The 11723-nt window shown below is 39.0% G+C and overlaps 1 protein-coding gene across 2 annotated transcripts; it reads right to left on the reverse strand.

Annotated features, from left to right (window-relative positions):
* Positions 1-1287: 1287 nt before the first annotated feature.
* Positions 1288-10767, reverse strand: aifm1 (apoptosis inducing factor mitochondrion associated 1). 2 transcript variants are annotated; one of them, XM_026369865.1, is made up of 17 exons: positions 10520-10767; positions 9164-9294; positions 8828-8948; positions 8178-8282; positions 6447-6568; positions 6200-6330; positions 5662-5752; positions 5377-5461; positions 5223-5299; positions 4916-5024; positions 4695-4802; positions 4499-4587; positions 4281-4421; positions 3798-3940; positions 2641-2765; positions 2340-2530; positions 1288-1725 (listed from the first exon to the last, which is right to left on the reverse strand). In XM_026369865.1, the coding sequence occupies exons 1-17, from the start codon at positions 10605-10607 to the stop codon at positions 1654-1656; spliced, it is 1929 nt and encodes a 642-aa protein (XP_026225650.1). In that variant the 5' UTR covers positions 10608-10767; the 3' UTR covers positions 1288-1653. The 2 variants fall into 2 exon arrangements, with proteins under 2 accessions (XP_026225650.1, XP_026225649.1); XM_026369864.1 differs by having other exon boundaries at positions 8178-8285.
* Positions 10768-11723: the final 956 nt, after the last annotated feature.

Raw genomic sequence — 11723 nt, forward strand, 5'->3', positions numbered from 1 at the left:
TATGCATGCTGAAGGAATTACTGCAAGAATATTTAAAGAGACAGAACCATTTTCATGGCAGAGTTGTTTCACATGACAACATCAGAGCAGCAGAAATATTTCAGATTCCAAGTAGAGACATTAAACGTACCTCAGTTCTGCTAAAATAAAAAATAAAAAACACACCCTAAATAATGTAAAATGTTATTTAAAGACACTTTTTTAAAACGTCTCACTTATCATTATCAGTGTCAAACACTGCTGAGTAATCATGTAGCACTGCAACAAAAACCCAATATGAAATATTACAGCATTGTAAGTTAAACCTAACAAATATGTCTACTGACCTTTGAGATAAATGTAATTATTTAAACCGAATAAAAAATCAATTCACAAAATCATTAACAATTATAAGAACATGTGTAATCGCAGCATCCAACAAAGGTGCAGAATGATGATAGAGGATACGGAAAAGCAGAAAGGTAACTAACTTAAGATAGTTCTATTCAAAATGGGAAGTAGGATGAAGACATTAAGTTCCAATTAATTCAAGTGTAACACATTTGTTTAAGTGTCAGTACACATCCAGAGGTTATTTATCTTTAGCAGAGCTGCCCGAAGTTTCTGGTCTACTTATTTTATCTTCGAGTAGCCAGACAAATTCAGATAGAACTGTGGAAGCTCATGTTTATTTCTCCATACAGAGGGCGAGGCAGTGCAGCCATTTACTCATCTAAAATTAATGTCAAAGAAAGCGACGGGACGTTATGGCTGCACGTGTTTGCCTCACACTTGAAAGGCTGCTCCATACTTCGCTCTAGAGACCACGGTGTCAAGTAGGATAAGAAACGTGTGAAAATATAAAACGTGAATGCATCCCTAATAACAAGAACAGCACAGTAGGAAAAGCAGGAAAAAAAAAAAAAAATTTCTGCATGCTTGAGCATTTTTACCTCCGGACAAGATAAGTAGGCCAAGCATCATTTGAATGTTTTTGTTAGTGTGTACACTGGATCGAGTTAATTAAATTGTACTTGCACACACTGTAGAAAAGCACTTGTCAAGTGTGGTTGACACAAGCTTGCCTTCTCCTTTTTAATTTAACATGCTCATAGCTAAGGTCAATCATCTACTGTGGGATCGCTCTCAATTTTTTCAGTTTGCATGTATGACCGTAGGAAATCTGTCAAGCAGCACACGCTGATTAAAATAGCTCAGGACAGACAGAAGTTAACAACCATCAACACAGCTCAAAATGCTGTCATCAGTGCCCTTATCTGGAAGCAGTACTCAAAATAACAGGATCACTCCGATTTAAAAATAACTTTTATTGCAGCTTTTCTCTCGACTAGCTGCTCTGATCACACAGAGGAAATGATAACCATCGGTCAACATTTTCAGCCTGCTGGGGGAGGGAGAGCAGATAGACAATGACACAGGTTTGGTGGTAGCAGTAAAATGAGATAGTGATTTCTCTGAATAGAAACACAAATAAAAAACAAAAAACAAAACAAAAAAATTCCAAATCTGAAAACATTTCAGTGACATGACATCATTTACATCGATCCCCGTGTTTTGTATGCATTGTGTGACAGAGCGCGGCATTGGCTGCCAAAGTTCAGAGTCCAAATGAAGCTTATTCCCCTCTCATAATGAGTGCCAGTCTACACCATCCTAATCCTCGTGGATGTTGAACAGCTTGGCCACTTCATTGAGATCTGCATGTTCCTCTCCATCCTTGATAATCTGCAAATAACATATGTAAACAATTCAAATTAGACAACTCTATAAATGAATCTGTGCCAAACACAATGTATTTTTAGAGCTGTCAAGTAAATTAAAACAAAAAAAATCTAATTAATTACATACATTAATTATGTACTCTTAATCTTAAAAGATTTGCATACATGAATTTTCGCTGTGAAAGTTTATACAAATATTCAAAATTAATATTAAGTGTTAATGCAGTAATTGGTTATCTCAAGCCCAGTGTTAATGTACAAACTAGCAAAATAAGCCATGTCAGCCCACATGATGGAGGAGCTGGAACACGGCAGCACCCCCAGCACCAATACTGTACATCCCTCAGTTATGCTGATCAAGTGTTAAGTCATTTACCTATCCCTCTGTCAGTTGTGCTGATAAACTACATAATACACTTCGCCCACATCACTCTGCAGAGAGTACTGTACTCTGCTTCACTTGGCCGTACACTGTGATGTCTGGTTTTAGGGTATTTTTTTCATAGGTTTCCTTATTCTCGACCGAGTCAAAGATTCACCACAGACTTTTTTAAGGCGTTATATTTTTCTGTGATTAAGGAATCTAAATTAACCCATCATTTTTGTGACAGTGTCTACCTTTCTTGCTATGGGCATTCTGTTGAACACATTCCACAGGATAATGCCAACAACCACTTTGTCTCTCAGGTAGAAGATGACCCCTTTGCCATAGTCATCTCTGTTCTGGTCTACAGCAGGAGCAGGTGTGGAAGGGGCCACTGTGCTAGTGGCCGTGTCCTCTGTTTCACTTTCCGAGCGGATCCCAGTTCCTGAAAAACATTTAATAAGAAATTCTCAATCTCACTCTTTCCTCAAAGTCCCTGGATTTTCTTACTTTATACAATTACGATTTGTTTAACTAGGGAGTGTATGGTCCTACCTGACTGCTCTGTAGCAGCTTTAGGTGTATCTTTGGCAGTAGCTTTAGCAAACACTCCTACTGTTGGCAGGCTGCTATCCACAATCCCAATAGCCTCATAGCCTACATCAGGTCCCAGGTCACTCCTGTGAGACATCACATGGGAACAGAAAGCAAAGTTATGCTTGGTTATTGATTTTGGAAGTTCAGACAACGCATATTGACTCTGCAGCTAGACATACTGTCATTTCATACCAAGTGGTGTCAACTACATTTTTTTAAGCACTAACAAAACTTGTGGAAAATAGTTTTGCTGACGTTCACTCCCCTAGGTAAAGTACAGCAACTTCTAGAGTTTAAAACTTTTCTGTCAAAACAGCTTTCCAAATGCAGTGTGCATGTTTGTGCACCTCACACAGCTCCCACTCGAGACAAATATACACAAAACAAACATGACTGAAGGGGCACTTGATACAAATTTGGTTGTGCACTTCAGTGAGAAACCCCACCACCTGATGTGTTTCAAGCTGGCTGATGACCTGAAGTAATGTCACAGCTGCCCGAGTAGAGTCCACTAACCTTCAAACACGACATTCTGCCCACAGTCTGTGTAACACAGTGGTTGTCATTGAAAACTAACCAGACCTGTGCCTCATTACCCCGTGACACTCGTTTTTATGTCACCATTCAAATATTCTCAAATTCTCATAAATATGAAAAACAAGATGTTCTAAGCCATGATGACCAATGGCCCTGTGTGTTTTTGGGGGTTGGACTGCCATGTTCTAAGCAGTGTGTCACGTTTCACCAGCTGTTAAAAACGCAGCAGCGGCAACATTCATATGTGTAGTGAGAGACACAGTCAACACTGTGAGTGTTTTGGCAAATTGCCTTAGTAGCTAGTTGAGTCCCCTTGTGATTACATCAGTAATGTTCTTAAAAGAGTTGGTAAATTTATTATGAACTTGATATGAAAAATGTCAAATGTCAAAGAGTAATGCAGCTCTCTAATGGCATCTCCTCTATTAATGTCCTCTAAAGGCATTTTAAATATTTACCACATAATAGCATTCAGGACTGAAAAAACTGACTTCTAAAAAGAAGAAGTAGTTAGCTACAGTAACCTCCAGTCAGCATCACTGTAGTAGGGTAGGAAGAGGAAGTAGTTTAATACTCACCAGAACATAGACTGATGCCAGTAAGGTTTGCTGGCTCCTGTCATGTTCTCTCCTGCTAGTCTACCACTCACTACAGCGTGATCGTGGTGCTCCACTCGCCTGCGGCCAAGTCTGATGTCGTAGAAACAGGCAGCATCTCCTGCCTAAAATGAGACAGAAGGGAATGTGGATAGATGGCACGGTTAGAATGTGTCACTATTAGTTTATGTTAATAGTTACTGACAAACCTTTCTTTTAAATAAAGTCAAACGCAGAGATTGACATTACCTTGTATCATATGTCTACTATTCTTGTATACTGTCTGAATACTAGGGTGTTTTATGTCTAGACTATAACTCAAGTTTGCCTGTAGAGGGCAATATAATCAAAGAAAAGACTGAAAATGTCTTTTTTTAAACTTTATCTAATGTGTAAACTATATCAAAGCTTTAATCCACCTCATCTGAGAATTTTCTTCCTTTTGCTTTTTAAACTTTAACTTACCACCCAAATGTTAGACCTCGCTTGCAGCTCTGCATTGACTCGATAGCCACCAAAGTCAGAGTCCACCTCCAGACCTGCTGACTTGGCGAGGTCAACATTAGGTTCCAGGCCAACAGCTGCAACAATGTGATCAGTTTTCACCTGCAATGTGAAGCACGAGATATTAAGTAACTTCATTTCCAGAATTACACTACATGTATGTAGAAATCTGAACCTACCAATCGTCCATCCTTCAGTTTGATTTCTAACGTATCGTCTTTGAAGGTCACAGACTTCACCAAAGCTTCTGAGATGATTTTTACGCCCTCTGGAGAACCACAGGGAAAATATTTCATAAAAGAAGAAATTTGAACATAAAATATAAAGGACAGATATGGAAATTCACACATGCTCCAGTACAAAATGGGTGTTAACCTTTCTTGACTTTTTCTGTTGTCCAGTTGCTTAGATACTCAGGCAGCACCTTTCCCATGTTGCCCTTCTCAGGGAACATCTGTATCACCTCCAGGTCAGACTCAGTTGCTGAAAAAATAAAAAGGATTTTACCTCAACATTACAGCAACTAAGGCATAATTTATTTTCAAAATCATAATTTATTTTCTTAGCCATCTTCTCTTTTTGTCTTGTAGTCTTACATCTCCTGCCGAGGGCACAGGCCAGCTCGCTGCCCAAGAAGCCGCCTCCAATGATCGTGATGGACTTCATATTCCTGGAGACTTTGTCCAATGACTTGAAGTCTTCAATCTGTACAGGTCAGCAAAATTTATATGAAATCTACTTGAGGACGAGTAATCCCTGCCATGTACATGTTACTGTAACATCACAACTTTACTATTATTTCTAAAGTCAAAACACAATATTTATTTGCTTTAATTTGTACTGATCAGTAAGAATTTCCCAAACTAAAAGATGCATCCTTGCTCTTGTGCCTTTAACACTGACCTTGCGGAACAAAGTTGTTCTTTTCATCACCTCCTCTCCTGCTCTTTCAATGACTTGCAGATTTCTTGGGACACCACCTAAAGACAAAAGTTTAAATTAGCCTTTTCCAGTCATAAGCCACATGACCTGGTAAGTGCATTTTAACACGTCTTACCTGTGGCAATCAAACACTTATCGTATGAAATCTCAGTATCATCATCTAGTTTTACTTTGTTTCCTCTGACATCCATGTGCACCACCTAAAACAGATCAAATGTATCTTTATATAGAGTTGTTTTATGAAAATGTTAATTCACTATATTCTCATGTAAATTTACTTTTTTAAACAGAATTCTTGTCTTATGATGTAAATAATTTTTCTGACTACGCTAATAATGTATACTCACTGTATGCAGTTATGAATTATCACTGTGAAAGGAAAACAAATAAAAAAACTGACCTTTCTGCCTGTGAGAACAGCCACTCCTCCATTTTCTGCACTGTCCAATTGCTCTGGATTAATGTAGAAGGATGGTGGCTGGAAGTAAATACTGGCAAGCAAATATGGAGACATTACAATGTTTGAATATCGTTATTATTTAAAAAAAAAAAAAAAAAAAGGTTTACACATGGCCTACTGACAGCCACAGAAGCCAAAGCCATACACTAAACTACAACTAAAACCAACTTAAATACACTATCGATTTTAGTTGGTATTAAGACAGTACCAAGTTGTAAAAATACTGCATTGGAAAACAATAATTTGCAGCACAGGAAATGGTGCAAGGTTTAATCTGCGTCAACTGTGGTTTGTTGTACGTGGTGTGAGAATCAGCGGTGACAGACTTTAAAAAGTGTTAATACTTCAGTGTTGCTTAACAAAAAAATAAATAAATAAATAACATTAACGGAGAATAGTCAGACAGGAAGAATTCAAGGGAAAAGGCAAAGATGATTCAACTATAATAAGTTTATCGTTTTATATACAATAAACGCACCTTCTTTCTTTTCCATTCCACTGTTTGAAGCGCAGTGTTTCCGTCACACTGGGGTCATCAGAGAACCACAGTTCCTTAGAAAGAGGAGGTCTCATATATGGAAGGTCTGGCTCATCAGTTACAATTAATACCTGGTAGCAAAAATGTTAAAAAGGCAATGTTATTGGTAGTGTCACGTGATTTATTTGAGGTGATATGGGTGTAGCTGAATTCTGAGATGATCATGGAAAACACAGGCCTGACTCACCCTGGCACCAGGGTCCCTGGCTCGAATAGACCGGGCAGCAGCGAATGATGCAGTACCTCCACCAATAAGGAGGTAGGGAGCGTGTGAGGGGAATTTCAAAGAGGCAGGTGTGGAGTCCACAGCTGGAGTTTGCATGAAAACAAGAGAGAGTGGAGGTAGAAAAGAGACAGACAATATGAAAAAACAGCTCATCAGTCAAAAATGCACCTGGACAATAAGAGATATTTTTATTTTGAGAGAGATTAACCTTTATCATTACAGGAACCCCCAACAAATAAAAAAGACACGACAAGAGAGCGAGAAAAGCAGTGATCACATAATGTTAAAATACAAACCAAAGGGTGTTAATATTAACAAAACTGGAAAAACTATCAGTGTCACACATGCTCGCTTTCCTGCACCAAGTGGGGCCAAGACAAACACACACTGCTGCTTCCATGCACAGGTCTGAGCATGACTGTTTACCACACTCTACAACAGCAACAGGGGACACCTCTGTTAGTTCAGCTGTTGATGGCTCAGAAGGCGGTGCTGGTTCTGGTTGGTTTCAGCTTGCATGTCATGAAGTTAGGACAGAACAAATAACACCTAAGAAGTATTCCAGTATTTATTAATTAGATCACAGTGTCCTGTCTATTCATATCTTACCCTGTCCAACTGCAGATGCCCAGTTAGAGCTTAACGTCTATAGACGTATACTGTATGTGCTGTATAACTAAATATACCAGCAGGCCGTTGGTTAGCAGTTCATTCTACTTAGACAGATAACTTTACTCCTATAGCTATTTGTCCTCTTGTGTGAGTTTCGGTCATGCAGGTGTAGGTAGTTCTGCATATTTACTAATTTCTGCATTAAGAACGTATTTGTTATTGGAGATAAACACTGATCCACTGTGATGATTAGTGTCATAGGAAGTGACAGTGGGTAAACACAAACAACAATAGTTACATTTGACAGGATTTTTACCAAGGAACTGAGTATATCCAGTAACATGTTCAAACTGTGTTGACAGCGTCACAGCTAATTATTACTCAAGCACGTATTACCAGAGAACCAGAAAACACTTGTTTCTGTTTTCAGACTTCCTGTTTACTGTAGAACACAAACTGTGAATATTTTTTGCATCTCTGGCACAGCATCAAAATCTGGATGAAAAAGGGTAATTCACTTTATAACGGACTCCACCTTAAAACAATAGGATCCACTAAAGCTCATTTTGTAGTGTAATCCCAGTACAAAGTTTGACAAAGTATGACACATTCACAAACAATATCAGACGGGAGAATAAAATTCTAGCGAAGCACATAGGAAGTCAACATATATGTGGAAAAAAGTGTCTCAAAATAAGTGACCAGGAGTACACTGAGAATGACACGTATCAGTAAATGAGGAAACACACGCAACAAAACCCATGAAGAATGTGAAAAAAGGAGGAGCACAGATATAAATCATGTTAAAATTGAACATATTATTGTTTTTATATATATAGTCTTAATAGTCTTAATTTAACCTGGCTTTACCAGTTGGTGTCGCCATTTCTCACACCAAAGTCCTAGTATGGGTACAAAGTGTACTAGAACATGTGTAATAGCACATATTATTCAACATGTGTGTGCTTTTAAGTTTTGTTCTTCCCCAACTATTTTTTTTTTGTCAAGCAGGCTGTTTATACAAGAAGCACATTTTACCAGTTCATGTAGATGTACATGAAACAAGACAAGACGGACAACCTGGGGCTGCTTCAGTTGTTTCACTGGGGGCCGCTACTTCGGCATCGGAGGCTGGAGGGCTCTGCTCCTCTGTTGAAGGTGCAGCTTCAGGTGCTGGCTCAGGGACTGCTGAAAGAGAAATTAGCAGAACTACCACACATTAGCTATTCAGTATGTGACATTTAGACCTTAAGAAAGACAGCGGAGTTAAATGTACGAAACCATTTAGTCTAAATAATAATCTCAAATCAATATACCACAAATATAATATGGTTTTGAGTACAGTTTGTTTTTGTGGTTTCAAAATCTGCTGTTTACATCTGCAATAAAGAGGAACATACACCATGTACTGCAGAGTTAGCTAATTTTCAGCCCCTCTTAAACCAAAGAAATCTTTAGCTACAATTTAAAAAACAAAACGTTTTTGGTTTTAAATACAGGGTTACAAATATTACTACACAAGCACTGTTTTCAAGATGTTTGTAGCTTACTTACATTTTTTTTCTTTATTTTCAATATAAAGGCTCAGAATTACTACCTCATTGTAATAACATTATAACAAAACACATATCACACTGGAGTAGTAAGGCTCTGACTAAATGATCTTTGAACTTTGTGGAATTAGGTAAACAGTCTTATTTAATATTACTTTAATGTGTGTTTTTGCTCACCAGAAGCTTTTGACTGGACTGGTATGGCTGCTTTGTCTGAGGCTGCCCTCTGTGCTCTCGATGAAATTTCTGCAATACGGTCCTGATATCTTTGTTGGTCTCTCTTGACAGTGTGGTATGCCTATGAAAACAAAAAAAAAAGCACTGCATTTACTCACAACTTCATAAAACTGCTTAAAATCTGCCAGATCCAATGCTGACTGCCAGCTTTCACATCTGTGATGAAGGAAAGTCAATACATACACAACAAATATACTCAACTTAAAAAAAACATTATTTTGAAATAAACATTTATAATTCTTTGTGTCATAATTTTAGATGTATGTAATAACTCACATATGCTCCACCGCCAAGGAAGGCTGCTCCAACCAGGAGGACGTACAGCTGGTTTTCCCTGCCTCCCCCTCCAGGCCCGGTGGACATGTGAGCCACAGGTAGTCGTGCCAGTAGTCTGCCATTGTTCAACCCTGAAAACAATAAACATTATTAAAATCTGACTCCGACAGTACTCACTTAAATCAGTCAAAATTGGAGCACATATCCAAGCTGTTTGGACTTGTAGATGTGTCACGTTCATTTAGCATATTTATCTTTCCTATGGTTAAAATACAGGTGCTCTTAACATGGATTTGCTTTTGATTATGTCAGTGTCTGACTGACAATGTGACTTTAAATTATATATTTATTGCTCCATCAGTAACTTCTCACTTTGCTTTTCAGCTAGACGCAAATAAAAGCGATTTAAAACAAACATGAATCTACATGCTCCAACTTTTCACTAGTTAATAATGTGTAGAAAAAGGATCTGCAGTTACTGAACACATAAAAAAAAAAAACAGCCATGATCCTGTCTGCCAAGTCAGCACAGGAATCAGTAAAGTGTGAAGGTGACTAGTCTGACAGTTAAAGGAATAGAGTTGGAAAATATGCAGACAATGGATTAACTGATTGTGGGAGATTATATGATTGCAGATAAGAAGTTAAGAAATGTTAAAACAACTTGTGTACATGCTGGTATCTGTATGATATATTTGCAAAATATACCTGTGGCTGTTGACAATGAAAACAAATCTTTTTAGACCTTCCAGATCTTCAATATATACATATTAAGTTAATGCTCATGAACTGTTTGCCCCCTCATATATCCTCACTTCTTCCTTTCGCTATCACAGTGCATTAAATCAACCTTTAGCTATGACCCTGTTGTGCTTACTGTATTCTTCCCGGGACTGTTCAGCCCCTCCTCAAGTAGTAAAGTGGCCTGTGTGAGCATGTTAGCCAATGTGAGCATAGCAAAGGTTACAGAATACGTTGCAACGTTGACACCTCTCATGTGCAAACTACAGACAAGCACTGGAAACCTGTCTAAAACGAGTCTGACTGTGACATAATGTCATGCAGTTTAACTTAATACACCTGCTTTCTGTCGGGCTTCAGACAAAACTTATAATGATGTGAAATCTGAACTTATCAAAATGCTACTTCTGCATGCTCACAGTTACTGTTTGCTAATTAGCATTGTTAGCTTTGTGCGCGCTAAACGGAGCCCGGCATACCTTGATTAAGCTAAGTGACATGAATCTATTGGTTTTAATAAACTGCTGCTGCCACTGTGTAATATTGTGCTATAAGCGGTGAATTAGGAGCAGCTAACACGCAGCTAACACGCAGCCACAGGTGAGTTAACGGTACCTGCTCTCCTCACATTCTGCCGGCACAGAGTAGATGAGGCTCTAGCTAACGGTGCGAGCTTTTTCCACACATTTCTGCATTTCAGCATGGTGGCTCAGCTCCGCTGCGACTCTTCCCAGTTTACTGGCCGACCCGTCGGACACGAACACCGGCTGGGTGGTATTAACCGAGTGCTACAGGCAGCACACAGTGACAGCTAGCCGCTCCGTGCTACACGCCAAGGCCAGACACAGGTCACACGGTCGAAAGGACTCATGGGTAATTGTAGAGACTCAATCTACGCGGGATTGGCCGCCACTGGTAAACTTCAGAGGAGAGCACCTCTAGAAGAAAGATGGCGTCGCCCTCACACCAGAGATCTTGAGTTTCAGTAATATGTCAAACGACTGGACATTTAATTTGTTGATACTGTTGTTTCGTCAGTACAATTGAGGTTTTTACGCTGTTACACCGAGGTGTAGCTGATCTCTTTCAAGGGCTCCTTGGTAACTACCCGGTTCTTGTTCTTGACATTTGTGCAGATTAAATAGATCCAGGATGCACTACTGCCCTCCACAGACAAGTCTCACAAGCAAGGTTTTAAGCATTTATACACGTTATTTTGCAGAGATGGAAAAAAAAAATGCTGCACAATAATCAATTCTTCTTGAAGCAGTACTCTTCAGTGTGTGAGTGTATCTCATGCATGTACATGTATACATGCATCTCACACCACGTGAGGTGAAAAGCAGAACATGGCCTAGGTGTTCCCTCCTCGGTGTGAACGTATCTACACGATGCCCACAATTATTAATGTAATGCAGTGCAGCGTTATGTAAATTAAGGCTAACGTATGTGGGTGTAATGGATGATCTTTTGGGTTTTCACTGAGTCATGATCTGAAATTTGCCCAGTGATACACTAGATAACTATAACTAGGTCACTATGTCGCCCTCTGGTGGCCTCTCACGAATCTTGCAGACGTGAGGTTGTGTCTGTTTACTTGATGACTGCACAATGTTAAGCTTGAAAGTTTACAGTGTTCACTTTACTCCCAAGGTAGTCTGTGTTCACCTGTTGAGCACCATTGATATTAATGCAGATAACTGTTTGTACCAGTAAGTCATTTTCATTTCTTCCCTTCAGAGAAAGAATTAGAATCAGCGGTAATGAGATGTGGACGTTAATTCATTTTACTGTCAAGAGAAGTAATGAAAGGCACTTC

The sequence above is a fragment of the Anabas testudineus genome, chromosome 14 (genome assembly GCF_900324465.2).
Source record: "Anabas testudineus chromosome 14, fAnaTes1.2, whole genome shotgun sequence".
In the NCBI taxonomy this organism is placed as follows: Eukaryota; Metazoa; Chordata; class Actinopteri; order Anabantiformes; family Anabantidae; genus Anabas; species Anabas testudineus.